Below are 16,249 nucleotides of genomic sequence, written 5' to 3'. Positions count from 1 at the left end.
GCAGTGTTCAGGCTGGCTGATGAAAGAGGCTTCCCACCCTGGAAACCACCAAACAAGCACCAGTGAGAGAAAACCACCACCAAAAGACCTGATCAACAATTTGACCAGGACACCAACATTAATACCTAGCGTGGAAGACACTGTTTATAAGACAGTGTTTACTCAGTGCTTCCTCAACAAGAATCCCTCTCAGCGTGGGATGGATGCTTGTTCACTACTCAGGGAGACGAGCACCACCTAGTGAAGCTCCGGCACCATTTTCAGAAGCACTTGCACCAACCTGGTTGTCTCATTCAAACCTGCTTATCTCGCCACATTCGCTAGACAGAGCAATTGATGGTACAGCTCGCATGAAGACAAACATATTACAAGGGACGTTTTCTTTCAGCGATTTGTCCTTGAACCTGCTCTACGGCCTTTAATATCGCCAAGAATGACCAAGAACAAGCCACATAAAATGATCTACTTAAAGAAACCACTACACAGGACACAAAGGGTAGAATTCCTGTTTGAAAGGGAAGCAAGTAGTACAGATCCTCAATACATTAAAAGAAAAAAAAAGAAAAAAAAGAAAAGGCTGTCAAGCCAAAGTCCTGTGCTAACACCCTTCTAGACAACATAAACTGAGATCTCAGCATCTGTGTTTACCTTCATTTAGATAACAGACATCAGCAATTTGGAAGGAAAGGTAGAACCTTCAGAGGCAATCCATGGTTACACGTTTATGCCTGTACAACATGTCCTATTTTCTGTAGTTTGAAGTGAGAGCTCCTAAGCACTGGAATACAGAACTAGAAAGGAGTATTAAATCCAGTGTCCTGGAATCAGTTAGCCCCCGGTTTCTAGACAGAAAACAACATAAACCAAAAGAAACCCAGAGAAAATAGTACTGGCTGTGGCCTGCCTGACCAACTGTGTACCAGAGTTTGTGTTAAAAGGTTAATGCATGATGATGCCACACAGGTAAATACGAACACAACTCTATAAACAAAACGTGTCCAAACGCTTTTCTTCTGAAATGTACCTCAAAATGAGATACAAACACTACCTCAATATAAGAACAGAACATCGTGTTTAGTAAACCACTGAACATGAACTTCAATATCCAGAAGTAATGCTGTAGAAGTGGTGGTGATGGTAAAGAGAAAGCAAGATCCAATATTCCTTTTTCTGTTTGTTTTTTTTTTTCCCCCACTACAAATGAGCCTAAGTGCTTCAGGTCACAACTGCCTGTAGAACAGAACAATTGCTTAAATCTTGGAAAGGTTTTCCTATAGCAGAGATTCTATTCTTGTGCTACTACAGGTTTTTAAGAAATGAGCACAAATAAAGCACTACATCATTTATAAACAAGTCAAAGCTATTTCTTCTCTCTCTTAGAAACCAAACCAATGCATTAACTTCACTCTGTTGAATGGCTGTTCTACTCTGATGGACACTGGTGTTCCCTCCAAACCCCAGGAGCCAGAATCTAAGTATTTCATTCACATAGAAGGATGATTCCACAGAGTAATAGACAGGATATATGAAAAGGTACTAAAAACCTTTAGCTCCTAGTGACTTGAATGAGGTTTACTGTTGCTTAGTAACTCTTAAAAAAAACAATACAAAAAAAAAAGACATTTGAAAGCTAGTAATACTGTGAAGAGCTGGGTAGAATTCTCATTGTGTATAGTATTCTAATTGTCTAAAACTGCATTCCTGTGATGGTTGTACTTTACCATGTAATGCTGTACTTTGATAAATTTAAGGTACTCTGTACAAAGTAAACAACTGATCTTCACAGAATTTTACCTAAGATTACTTTAATTATACTGCAGACCACCTGGTTTACAGGTGACACAGCTAAAATAAACTCCTCAAGCCATGCAGAAATCTTAATCTATGCATAATGCTATTGTACAGGGCTATGCTAACTTTTCCACTTGCTACTAAGAAGCCATCCCATTTTACAATTTGGAACTTATTCCTCAGAACACACTTATAAGCCTGCAGAACTAAATATGCCAACATCTGGGGTTTTGTAGCACAGCCATGGAATGTTCTATATTTTCTCCTCCATACAGACAAAAATGTACATCATAAAAAGAATTTTTATTGTAAAATCCTGCCTCAAGTTTGTGTAATTCTGAGCTTTTATTATTAAGCTTTGACATTCTTCTTCTTGGTATTGATTCTATATCAAATGCAATCGTATGGTTCCTGCCAATATTAAGCAATGGCATGAATCTACATCTGAGTGCAGAATCTAGTTCACAGATTACTGCTTCTTACAGCCTATAGTTCAGAGAAGTGTAGGTGTTACGAAGCACTAGTATGTCTTTCTTTCAAAAGACATTCAGTAAACTGCTTATTCATCCCAGTATCAAAGTAGATCAGAAAAACTGTGGTTTTCCACCAGAATTTAAGGTGCTTTTAATTAACAGCTATTCAAAATACTTCAGTGCAATTTATTTTTACAATATGGAAAATGAAGTATCATAGTGTTACATTAAATACATGAGATATTGTTTAAAACTATTATATATTTAAATGGCCTCTAATAGAATCTTTTGTTCATGTTTATTCAATTATGATCAATTATGAATCAATAACAACATTACAATAAAAGTGGGCCTGGCTAATGTTCTTTCCAAATAAATTCCATGGGGGCTGTGTGAATATTTTCTTCTTTTACTGTGGATTGGTATTTAAACAGCAAAGAACACTCAGAAAAGCATGACGGCCACCAAAGCAACATGCCAGCAAGAGTCCTGGCCCCCCCCCACTATCACAAAAGCAGATCCATCCCACTACACCACTGCTCGTCACACGAGAGCAGGACTCTGCACTGCTGAGAGTGTATTTATAACTGCCAATCCGTTTGTTAGGTTAGACTGCTGAAATACTAGAAGTGCATATGCATGTACATTCACATTATACAACCATCTACGTCATCAAGAGTAACTGGAACAGAAAGAAAAAATATCCTTTGGTATTACAGGGAGCAATTTTCACTTTCAGCTAGATAATCCTTGCACATCTGAACTGAATTTTGAAGAGACCCTCTGTGTTTGCATCTCTTCCTCTGCGGTACAATCCGTCCTTCCTAGAACTTTATGTTAGTCAAAGAGGATTCAGTGCAGAAGCAAACACACAACTCTAGCAGAATTGATGCAGAAGAGTTAATACAGCTTCAAAATTCCCATTTTACATGGTTTTGGTAAAACTGGTACAACAACATCTGGAGAATGACAGCTTCACTGTGAAAGATAAATTTCTATCTCTGGTCCTGGGGGTCTATTTGGTTCTTGATTCAGTTGTTTTCAGAATTAAATCAGAGCAGCTTTGATATAAATGCAACATGATTGATTCTTAGAGAACTCACCAAAAGGATTTCTCGTTTGAATGACACTATGGATTTAATACACTCCAGATTTTATTTAATGGGTATCAAAGATGTCCTCAATTTAGTAGAAATAGCACAATTATAAAAAAAAAAAGGTATCTTCATTAGAAAAATATGGATAAAGTACACATTATGGCATCATCTCTCCAGTTCCTATTCATCAGCAGTAATCTTTTACCCAGAAGTATATTTGAAGAAGAAAAGAGGTAACGACAGGCTTATGATGCCCCGATCACCATTCGCAAACACAGCATCATCTCCAAAACTCAGCTCATAAAGTGGTTTTCTCAGATATACATAGAGCATTGCAAACAAATGGAGAGAGATCCATAGCACCATCTGACAAAGGAAGCTTTCAAACATAAACACACATGATCACGAAACAGACCCCACATTTTAGGAGGCTAAATAGTCCAAATGCCAAACTCCCATTCCTGTCAGTTAAGAAGTCTGTATGTTATCTAGTAAAAGCTTCACTAACAGTTACAATGGCTTTATAAGATGCTTCTATACCTGCTCCTACAGCTCCATTTCTTGGCCAGCCTGCTTTCCTACACTAACCTCAGGCAGACCTCACTCTCCAGATGACGCTACAGTTCTCAACTCTGCTTCTCAGACAGCTCAGCCTGAAGAACTAATGTCCCCTGTGGCTTCCCGGCCAACCTCATTCCCACTATATCTATTCTAATTACTCTTATAACCGATGCATACTTTAATAACTAGCTCAACCTTTTTAACTCCAACTTTTTTTTTTTTAATAGCTAGTGGCAAGCAAGACCAAAAATCAAAATTCTCAGCTGACCCCTTCACCATGGAAAATTGTACATGAAACAATCCACTTTGCTGCACCATCATCTCAAAGATTTGTTTGAAGATGTTTTTCTTCAGTGGCCAATCTCCTCCTACTACTAATAACACTCTCAAAGTTTTCCTCCCTTATTCATTTTTGTAAGAGTCATATTACCACTAGGAAAATCCAGATTTTTCTTGCCTTGATCAAAGTTGACAAAAGGCAGTTTCTTATATTTCCAACTTCTTCCCTAACACTGCAGTCAGTTTCTAGTAACAATAAATAAAATTTACAAAGGAATAATGGAAGCCATTCCAGACAGTGTATTGCAAACTCAGCCCTAGTGGCTCGCTCATCTGTAGAAAATAGTTTGCTCTGTTTTACCAAAAGATTTTTAGCTTTTCCACTGCTCTGAAATGTCACTGTCACGCTTCATTTTATCCACCTGTAACACACAGAATAATTATATGCATCGCTTTTGTAAAAGCTTTATTTTTTAGAGTTGAAAACCAGCTATTGATCACATTCTATATTATGTATCTTTACTTTTCCCCAACACTTTGTCTGAAAAGTTTTATAGCATGTAAAAAAAAAAAACAAACAATTAAACATTCTGCTGCTGACTTTATTCTGTTCTTTCTAGGTTTGACCTGACATTTAGATTTGTAAATAGACTTTTTTTATATAGCTGGTGGCAATCAAAGAATCAATATTCTCTACCACTCCCCTTGCCGTGGAAAATAAGCCCAGTTTCTTCTCCTTTAGCAGCTTTTACAGACTGATGTGTAGAATCTGGTGTAGTGTTTCCTATACTAAAAATTACAACTGTGTTTCAGTGGGTTTATGATTCTTGAATTGGGAAAATAGCCACATTATAACAGGTTGTATTTACATGCAAGTATTTTAATGTGGCCTCATTATAGTTCATATCAGCTTTGGTGGAAATCTGTCAAATGTTATCATATGATAGAGGTTACTATAAAAATTCCTGCAGTCCACAGAGAAGGTTGTAAGTCTGAAGAAAACAAAATTCAAAACTTCAAAACAAACAATTTCTGACTCTGAATTGCATGTCACTATCAATAGCATCATTGTTTCCATAGCTACAAATGTAGACTGCTTCAAAGGAAAGAAGCAGAGAAACTGAAAATGACAATGCACAATCAAAACAGGCACATACAGTTTTCAGACGGCACATGTGGGATGGAGAAAGGAAGTAACATGGAGGCACAGAATTCTTTGGGGTTTTTGCATTTGCCAGTAATGCCAGTGATCTGAGCACATTAGGCTCAGAACAGTAAGCAGCAGTAAACCTCTCTCACTGCAGTATCACCTGATACATTTCTACACCTAGTGGAAGGAAAAGGAGAACAGAAAGGATGGAAAATACAAACAAGACTCTCCAAAGCAAACAGACATGACAGGTGCCTCTTTCTCAGAGTTAGCCACCTGCAGACTCATATTGACGTATTTTTAATCAGGGTTCCTTGGCATTTTCAGCAGTTCTGTATAGTTGTGAAGTCAATCAAATCCTCTATACTGCTCTTATCACAAAAGATGCCAAAACATACACACTACACATAGTACTAACAACAACCATTCCAAGAGAGGATACAAGAAAGTGAATGACCTGCACAGGGGGTAAATACCAAACATGAGGGTGAGAGTGTAGAGGGAAACATGCAGTCTCACCATATGAAAGGCACTCCACAGCATCTAGCAACTATTCTGTCCTTCAGTACCAAGTTCCTGCCCCCCTAAATATTACCTATGTAATAGCTTACTTAACTATCAACCAACTGCTCCAGAACTACATCATCATCCTCATAACACTCATAGAATCGCAGAATCGTTTAGGCTGAAAACCACTTTAAGATCGTCATTGAAAAAGATCTCAAGATAATCAAGTTCAAACATTAACCTAGCAGTGCTAACTCTACCACTAAACTATGTCCCTAAGTGCCACATCTACACGTCTTCTAAATACCTCCAGGGACAGTGCCTCAAACACTTCCCCTGGGCAGGCTGTTCCAACATCTGACAATCCTTTTGGTGAAGCAGCTTTTCCTAACATCAAACCTAAACCTCCCCTGGCACAACCTGAGGCCATTTCCTCTTGCCCTATAACTTGTTACTTGGAAGAAGAGACTGACACCCAACTCTCTACAATGTCCTTCAAGTAGTTGTAGAGAGCAATAAGGTCTCTCCTCAGCCTCATTTTCTCCAGGTAAAACAACTGCAATTCCCTCAGCCATTCTTTGTACTGGATAGGGAGGTAAATTTTGCTCTTCCTACAGCTGGAATTCCTAAGGTGGAATGGACCTTTCTCTGTCAATTCTATAATGGTGAGTGTTGGAATAAAATCAAGACTAGCATCCAAAACTCAGACCAGTCCCACCCTTATTCTGAGAAGAAGAAACTGCATAATGTAGAGGTATACAGTAATTAAAAACAAAAAACACTTATCTCTAGTACCTCAGAGTACCCTAGCATTTGCAATTTAGTAATAAACTCAGTATTTTACACTGGAAGCAAGATGCCTCCATAGGATGTGATGGCATATTCAGAAATGCACAGTGTCAGACTAACTCATCCCTTATCAAAGTGAGTGACAGAACTTAGAAAAATCCTACCTATCATGCCCTTTCTAGTCTCACAGGCTCTAAGGAATAGTTATCTGCAATACCACTTTCTTCACACACTCGTTTTTAAGGGAGCAGTTGATAAAAGCCACATGAGAACACAGTATTACCTGCACACTACACTGGAAGTAGTCTCTGGTGCAAGCAGAGGAGAGAAGGTCATTAGAAGATGGTGGTCACTATTTCCTCAAATGCTGTCTCTGCATGGCTATTGTTCCTTTACAGCAACATTTGCAAGGATCATGCTTTGGAAGCATAGCTTCTATGAAGAATATCAGATCACAGGAAACTAAGAAGCTTGAGATTACAAATTCAGCCCTTGCTATACATGAGTACTGGCATATATAACCTTCAACAATTGTCACAAGAACAGAGCAAACACCTTATTATCTTCATTACAGCACTGAAAGCCCCAAATGTTAGTAATTCTGACCAGCTTTGGCAAAAGCTACTTTAACACTCAGGGCAGTGAGGAAGGTAGAGAATTAAAGTCTCAGCCACAGAATATTACTATTTAGACAAGGCTAATTTTATTGCTACAAAATAAAGCTATCATCTCTTAAATGAAGCTAGTTCAGACAGCAATACAGTAACCATTACGCTTACAAATTAGAACTCCTAATCCTTGCAACGTGTTTGACTAAAAAAAAACTAAGTAAAGCACAGACCAGAAAGACAAACAAAGGTTTAGCAGGACCAGCTGTAGGTCTAAAATGGACTTTCCTCAGAAGACAAGTCTTATTCTTTTAATTATTTGAGCCATGCATTTAATTAAAAGAAAAAAAAAAAGAAAATCAGGTGAGGCTCTAAAAAGCTGCACAACATGAGCCTTAGATTACATCTCAAGTTTATACTTTAAGACCTAGCTTACAGCAGTACATGTTAGTGTTGTTGAAATCTGAGATTTCTGTGAACAACTTGTGATGTTAAAACACTACAGATTCCAGTGTCTTATGTCTTTTAATTGCTGACTGGAATGGACTCTTAGGAAGTAAAAGCAGGGGGTTTACATTTTTCATGTTTGCTTCAGGCTACTAGCAGAAAAATTCAGGACTTTTTCTAAGGTATGTCAGTACCAATGATGTGTCACATGTCACTACTTTATAATTAGGCTGATAGCCAAAAAGAATAATGCATCTGACGTTCTACTAATATAAAAACTATCCCCCAAGGTGTAAACACTGACACAAGCATCTTAAAAGGCAGTGTAAAAATGATATAAGGATCTATTTATCAATGCTGGTATCTTTCCATCACAGCTTCAAATAAGTAATTCTAAGGTAGGTATTCATTGAACATTTAATTTTCCTATGCTGATTTAAAAACAAAACAAAAAACACACAAAAAACAAAACCCAAAAAATCATATCTGAAAGCAAAACGCAATGAAACTCTTCTTTGTCTATGAATAAAACCTACTATGAGAAAAAGCAGCTATCTACAGTCTGTATTACTCTAGATAACAATTCGAAAATCCATCTCTCTTTAACCCTTCAAATAAATGACTAATTACAAATCAAATACATCTTAGTAAACAGAAAAGCCGCCTTTTTTGTGAGGAGTTTGCAATTTACTTAACGTGTAATAGTGATTCATGACTTAAGTACTGCATTTGTAAATACCAGAACTTCATTCCATGCAAAATTTGTTCTAAAATGCTCCTGAAAGAATAAGGATTTAGGAAAGCCAGAGCTGCAACTCCATGTAGTTTAGAACATGCTTAGTTCGGATTATATCTGAAAGTTAGACAGACTAGCAGAATTGCCAGATTACAAAATTGTGCTTTATAGCCAAAGTAATCCTCTTCACTCAACAACGCCAAGTTTTAGCTCTTCATTAACACAAGCAGTAAGAATTGTTCCATATATTCCTTGCAGGTCCACATATCAAAATGTGTGCTATTCCAAGGGTTGATGTCGTATAAACTACTGGAAGAAAGCACTTCTGCATCACTGGATTTCCACAGCATTACTCAAAATACAGGACTTCAAATTCAGTTTCCTTCTGAAGCCAGCCAATAGCACATTTGTGGTTTTTTCTAACAACTATTAATACTTTTCCAGGTTAAAAAAAAAAAAAGTCCTTCATGAAGCTGGCAACTCTAGTTCTTTGTTCACTCAGCACAGTGCGTTCATTTCCCAGAGTGACAGACAGAGGAGTATTGTGTTTTGCAAATGTATTACAAGGAATCCTGTGATTTAGTTGTTGCTATTAAAGAATTATATTCAGAGATGATATATTCTGAAATAAAATTATTTCCACCTAACTATCCTCCTCCTGCATTTCAGACACAAAAATTATAACACATTTGATTACAGCAATATCATACCACACAAAAGGCAGATGATTTCACAACTTCTTTAAAAGTTATCTATTATTTTGTTGCCTATTCCTTGAAAACCGCCAAAAGAAGGACTACTTAGTCTGCTCTAACATCTGTGTGCACAATCTTAAATGATCTTATGATTCACCCTGCTACAAAAATAAGTTGACATGTACAAAATTAAATATTGAAGGTAATGCTGTAAAAGGTCAGCGTTCTTCGGAAGTTTAATATTCAGGGCACCACTTGCACTTTAGCAGCAACAAGGGAAGGACTACTGCTACACTGGAAGACACAGACTGATATCATCCCTTTCTCACTGACAACTGCTATGAATTGCTGAGCATATACCTGAGGTTTTGTGCCCTACTCAGCTCCCCATTTTCAAAATTTGTCTGTATCACCAGGATTCTCATCCCTTGCCTTGACAGTTTCATTTCAATCTGGAAGATGCTCAGGGACAATGTTAATTTTCGGCATAAGGTCACTCTAAGTACAACAGGTCACAAGCCTGACCAAGCAAAGTCACCACGGGAGAAGAGAAACAGTTTCTGTGTTCCCCCTCTGGGTACTAAATAAGCCGATCTCAGAGTGGAAGTACACAACAGATGTGCAAATACTCTGTTTAGAAAGATCAAAAACCTGTAAAGAACAGTAAGAGCTTTGGTATATTGCTTTCAATACATGCAGCATGTTTTCACATACAAATTCATGCACACCATTGTATTTTGAAACAAACCTGTGGTGTTAATGGTAAGGTAATCCTGTATTTTTACAGAAGTGCATTCTTACATAGATAAGTAACTAGTTCATAAATACATTCACATATGTAAAAAGAGCCTAATCTTTCAAAACAGCAATACAACCAACTAACAGAAACCAGCAACTTACTTGAAAATAGGAAGATAAAGAATGAATCAGACTTCAATTTAAGACTATTTTTTAATTTCTGGGAAAAGAACACTTACCACCATTACCAATGATACCTCAGTTCACCTCAAAGACTAAACTCAATATATACCAAATACTTTCTACTACAGTGAACTTGCAAAAGGAAAAGTCAATGCCTCTAACAAAGTAAAAATATTGATTTTTCCCACATGATTAAAACCAACCACAAATAGGTTAGAAAGCACTGTGTTCTACAAATAAATAAGTAGTTGCTTAATTATGTATTTCAGTTTGTGACAGCAAATTTGGGTTTTCTCCATTATTTTAATTTATTTTATTCCTTTTTTATGAGCACAATTAAAGCTTTATAAAAATATAAAAGTATAGACATATATCAAAATTCCCAAGAATTTACTGTCACTTAAATAAAAGTACAGTGGCCAAATAAGCCCCACTACTGGAGTTCAATGTCTGGAAATTTGTATATTGATGCTATTAGAACAACTATGTTAGAAATCCTTCCCAGGAAGACTCCCTGGAGTGCATGTGTTTGTTTTAAGTTGTAGCAACTGCAGATAACTAATATCTTTAATCAGATTTTCCCCTCATATGAAATAAGTTAATGGTTCCGATTTCCCTGCACTCTGAAAATCTTTGTCTAGACACAGAAATATGAAATATTGTATTATACAGTTAATATTTAGCTTTAGAATATAGGAATTCATTTTACAAGCACATTTTACAAGTGAACACTTGAATACAGAACATGTTCCAGTCTCTGGAAGATCACTACCATAACACACCATGTGTATCGATGCAGAAAATGAATGAAATACATCACACATAGTTGGTTGAAAACCAACTGCTTCTGAGACACATGTATTTTACCATTTAAAAACAACTGATTCAGCCATTTCTCAAAACAAGAGTCATTTAGTAGTACCTGGGATACAGATCTACTTTGCACATGGCATTTAAACTGTGTTAAGGCAAAACAAATGTCAATAGACACAAAATACTCCTGATTAGTGGCAGGTGATCACTTTCTGAAATCAGACTGCTCCATTCAACAGAGCACAGCAGCAGCATCTACTCATTAAATTGAAGAGAAACAACAAAAATAATGGCCTCACTTGCTAGGCAAAAGAGCCCACGATTTCACCATTTCCTGAAGGCCCTTTCTCAGCTTTTGAAACACAAAGGCTTACCTTTCTGTACACCAACATGTTTGGGGATTCATCAGCCACCCCATTGCTGCTTTGCCCATAATTATTTCCTTGTGCCATGTCCCACAAGTTTGATCCTCTTTTGAATGTCACACTGTAAAAGGTAAAAGTGGTTTCAGTGAAACATCACTTCATGTCTCTTTCCTTCCCTGATGATTAATGGACCTGACTTTCTACCAATATACTATCAGAACAGGCATATGCTTTTACTCCAACAGATATTTACATTAGAGCAAAGCTGCTAATTCACCATTTACTGTCACTACTCTCTTTTGCCTGTAAATAATGAATGCAGTATATTAATCTAATTTAGACACTAATGAATTGTCACTCCGAATGGCTCCCTAACATACCACGAACAACCCCATCATGAAGACGCCTCCTCACGAAGTACTCCTCCCTCCCCTGACCAGGCTTCTTCAAAGGACACCCTGCACCCTCCAGAACACGACAGTTTTGGAAGGGCTGGCTCAGCCCACCACTGCGCACCCGGCAGTGCTCTCTCCTCAGGGCTCGGGCCATAGCAACTTTCACAGCCCTCAAATGCACAAAAAGCAAACCAGATGCTTTAAACTTCTTTTTAATTCTCCAGCACGTGCGTGCTCTCACACATACCCCGGGGGAGGGAAGCAGGTGATGAGGCTCAAGGAAGAAACAAGCCAGAAAATCTTTCCGGTTGCTTTCACCTAGTTTCGTCGTACTTCACTGCAAAACGCCGGCTCCGCCGCCAGCCCCGTCTTCTCCCCGCCCTCCCCCCCCCCCGGTCACACGAGAGCAGCACCAAGCAAGAGCTCAGATCATGCCGTAGCTCCGGCTTTGCACGCAGGTGTAAGAATGCGCTCTATCTACAGACCACACTGGCGGCTGCCGAGAGCACGGAGGGATGAGCTCTACTCCAAACACTTAGCTCCAAAGCCCTCCCCTGCCCCCAGACCTCTCCCGTGCGGGCTCCACTGCACATCGTCCACAGCGCCGGCTCTCCCTGCCCTGCCCCTGCAGTGCCCGTCCGTGGGTGCCTTTCGGCACCAAATGACCGGCAGAACCCGCCGGGAGCCCGGCTCTGCGCCCGTCGCTTCAGCACCGCGGACAGCGGCAGCGCCTCCGGGGAGCGCTGTCGGCGGCGCCCCGGCCTCCCCCCGCCGGCTGCACGGGGCGCGGAGGAGCGGCTCGGTTACCTCCTGGGCCAAGGTCACTGCGCAGTGCCCGCGGCTCCGTGCCTCCTTCGGCTGCTCCTGGCGCGCCCCGCGCGGTCCGTGTCAGCCGGCAGCGGGCGGAGAGACGCGGCGATCGCTCATCACACACACACACACACGCACACGCACTGCGGGCGGAGGCGCCGGTGCCGCCGCCGAGGCTGCGGCTCCCCCTTGCTCTGCCGAAGCAGCGGCAGCTCAGCTCAGCTCCCTCCCCGCAATGGAGTGGCCGTCACGTGGGGGACGGGCACGTCAAAGGTGCTGCTGCCGCTGCTGTTGCTGCCGCTCTGCCACACAGCAGCAGCCCTCCTCCTCCTCCTCCTCCTGCTGCTGCTGCTGCTGAGCTCGGCGCTCTCGGCTTGCTCACCGAAAACAGCGGCCAAGAAACTGCAGCTGCCAGCAGATCTGGCAGCAGCCCCTGTAAATGAGATTAGGCAGCACTGGAGGGCTGGGCAGGAAGAGAATGTGGGCTAATGGGATAGGGGAAAGAAGGGCGGGCAGTTGGTGGTGGAGAGACACCGGGAAGGAAAGTGTGTCGCCGCCTTCTTACACCTTTACTGACAGCAACAGGGAATCTGCCTGTTCCTCTGCCTTATACTGGACACTTGACGTATTTTGTTTTTTTTTTTCTCGGTAAGAATTAAGGAGAGCTTGTGCCGTGTTGGCACTGCAGATCTCTCTGAGCAGCAGAACGGAGAGAGCAGAGAGCGAGTCTGCTCCAGCCGAACAGGAAGGAGCCTTAAGGACATCTCAGGACACGCTCAGGGCTGTTTTGCTATGTCCCTAACTTGTGAAGGCTTCGCACTGGCCAAGATAAAAGAAAAAAGATCAGGTCCCCAAGTCTCCTTCATGACTTATGGACAAGAAGGCTTTGATTTTATGTAAGGGCTGAAATGCCCAGAACTCAACAGCCTCAAGAACACAAAAGATACATAACTGGTTAAACTTTGGAATATTCCCATTTGAAAGTCTTTTTCTGGAATCAGTAGCTCTTAATGGAAGGATGGTCTTGCAGAAGAAGTCATCACCTCTTGTGCACTGTACCTTAAGTGCACTGGTAAATAAGCAATCCAGCACAGTGCTTTCCCCACATACTGCATCATCTCTACTCTTACTTTTTCTACCTTTCTTACATCTCAGAGACTAAAGCAAATCAACACTATCCTGCTAGAAGTTTGCTATTACAACTACAACTACTTCTAACTACTTTTCCAAACTTCTTGGAGGCCTTCAGATATTTTAACAAAGAATGTGTTAAGTTAGCTAAGGCAACATCTGGTAATCACAGTGGCCAGAACAAAATACAGGAGAAAGGACAGGGCTGATCTGGACTCCCTGGAGAGCTGAGGAAAGGAAGACATCAGCTTGAGAGTGGTCCTACAACAAACATCAAAGTATGAAAGATGATCTCAAACACTAATAGGAATGTTCTTCAGACAGAAAAATAGTAAAAAGGTGGAGTGACACAACATACAGTAGGAATCAACAACTCAGTTCAATGAGATAAAGGAAAGGAGCTCCGCAGCAGACACCTGTCTTGACTTTTACAGAGGATAAAATAATTTAGTGTATCACAAGGAAAAGGCAATGTGGAAACAAACTGTGTGAACAAGAAAGAAAGCTGGAGTTTTGAGATGGAAGAGAGATCAACAGAAGTGAAAGAATTCAACAGCACAAGAGGAAAGTGAAGAAATATCAGTGGTAAAAATAGTGGGCAGAAAAAATTATGACGCTAAAAAGCAAACACAGCTAAGACTTGTTCCCATTAAAATCCACTTGACATACAACAGCGTCTTGATGAAGCTAAGCAAGAAAATGTGAATCAAAATGCTAATCTTCCAACAGACATTGTAACTGAGTCCAGTTCTCGTTGAGAAATGGGTACCAGCAATAAAGACCCCAGTCTATAACTTTCTTAGCTTTCACACTGACAACCTAAATGAGCAGCACTGCAGCAGTCAGATCTCACAAAGCTGACTACGCAGGACTGACAGCTGCACTGGCAGTCAAGGGAAATGCCTCCAAATGTTAAGAAGCAACACCCTTGTGGTTATATGGCATCAATATAAACTCAAAATCTTATGTATTGGACTGGTGTACAAACTTCTTTTTGTGACTAAAAGTGGGGACTGCACAAAATACACTCTAAATGCAATTTTACCCCAGAGGAAGGAAAGGAGAAAAATCATTAAAAATATAATACCCAGATTCCTTCCAGTTGTTCTGCCAGCCAACACTTAACATAGTAATTGCATTAAAGGGCAGAAAAATCAAACATTAGCAAGTTTCCAATAAAGTCATACAGTTGTTTTCTTACTCAGCCTCATCTTGTTACTAATCCAAGTGAGAAAAAAAACAAAACAAAAACAAAACAACAACAACAAAAAACCCAAACAAAAAACAAACCAAAAAACAGAGAAAATGAAACTGTTGTATAGCAATTCTTGGATTACATACATGTTGTGTACAAGATGACTCCAATCTACCTATTTACTAGAAGCTATTCAGAAAATAGATTTTTGGCACAGGTTATGTGTCTTTGAAAAACTCCCCAAGAAACCCATCTAATTTAGGCAGCAACATTTCCAAGCTTTTATTTTCGGAGAATCTCTTCAAAATTAAAGGCAGAGGTATCCCCAGCTGAGTTAGATTTTGGCTATACTGCCTCCAGTCTTGCTTTTGCTTTAACCATTCCGATTAATTTCGCAAATGAAGTCAAATACAAAACGCTTTACTACTTAGGTAAGGTTTATGTATTTTCTTTGAAAATAACCAAATTTAATTATCATAAATGAAGTTTTAAAGGAAGTATGTAGACAGACTTGGACCTACTGAAGTCAATACGTGTTTGTCCAGTAACATCAAAAGGAGCTATATTTCACACAGTCTTTAATCTTGTCCTCAGAAACAGAGAAGTAACTCAAATATCCCAGGAATGTGTCTCGTAACTACAGACTTGCTATGCTGAAGCACACCAAGATTTCTTCCACTTCATTAGCATGTCAACTATCAAAATGAAATAGAAGCTCTAAATGCTAAAATGGTTAAACTGAAGAGAAAACCATAAACAGCCCAACAGAATTTCCTTTTTGTCATTACTTTGTGGTGAAAGAGACACTGGGCTTGACTATCTCCATAAATGCAAGTTACAAAGAAAGTAATTTCTTCTAAACATATGTAACTGGATAATCTCATTCTACTACAGTTGAATATGTTTGTTCAATAGCCTATAAAAGGCTTTAATTCATAAATTACTTACACATCTTTCCCATGTTGAGAGTCATCACTTATCTCATACACGAGCAGCATTAGCATCCCCAGAAAGCATAGTCTGCCAGAAGAGGAATGGCCTGCTTCAAAATGCAAGGCAAAACTACTCATTAATAAAACAAAGAAGATGAGAAAGGCTGCCAAGGGGCAGCTTTATCTAACAAGGCAATAAAGCACACATAATTTTGCAAGGTGGTAACTACATTTTCTGTGTGTAGTTTGCACCATCAGTACAACTCAAGTATTCCACTAACATCATGTGCCATGGTACACATAGTACACGGGCATTTTTAACTCAAAATATTATGTCAGAAAGTATATGACAATCTATCTGGATGTGAAAGAGATCAGGAATTCTATTGTCTGTCCTGCTGACCAATGCTGTAGCACTGTGTCAGTACGCTGCCTATATTCATCAATTTATCCCATCTTATGCCTAGACCAAATGTTCCTTGGAGTAAAGACATGCTGTGCAAGCTCTTAGCACAGCATGATCTTGTTCCATGACCAAGTCTTTAAAACATTAC

General features: G+C 39.6%; 1 protein-coding gene across 9 annotated transcripts in view; it reads right to left on the bottom strand.

The window, feature by feature from the left end:
• The window catches only part of RGS7 (regulator of G protein signaling 7), a 275,987-nt gene that overhangs the window by 231,253 nt on the left and 28,485 nt on the right, over window positions 1-16,249 (bottom strand). For 4 of the 9 annotated variants that reach the window (XR_009968237.1, XR_009968238.1, XM_062637376.1 and 1 more), the window contains one exon: window positions 11,242-11,353. Coding sequence is in view for 6 of the 9 variants with exons in the window: in XM_062637376.1 (XP_062493360.1) it covers window positions 11,242-11,319 (78 nt within the window). In the remaining 3 variants the exon portion in view is untranslated. Of the gene's footprint in view, window positions 1-11,241; window positions 11,354-12,434; window positions 12,773-15,711; window positions 15,785-16,249 lie in introns of those variants that run through there. The other 5 variants (XR_009968236.1, XM_062637370.1, XM_062637369.1 and 2 more) reach the window with 4 other exon arrangements.

The sequence above is a fragment of the Pezoporus occidentalis genome, unplaced genomic scaffold (genome assembly GCF_034315485.1).
Source record: "Pezoporus occidentalis ecotype Australia unplaced genomic scaffold, CSIRO_AGI_Poc_V1 ctg52, whole genome shotgun sequence".
Classification (NCBI taxonomy): domain Eukaryota; kingdom Metazoa; phylum Chordata; class Aves; order Psittaciformes; family Psittacidae; genus Pezoporus; species Pezoporus occidentalis.
The sequence above is the reverse complement of the archived record's forward strand: the minus strand, read 5'-3'. Positions and strand labels throughout refer to the sequence as shown.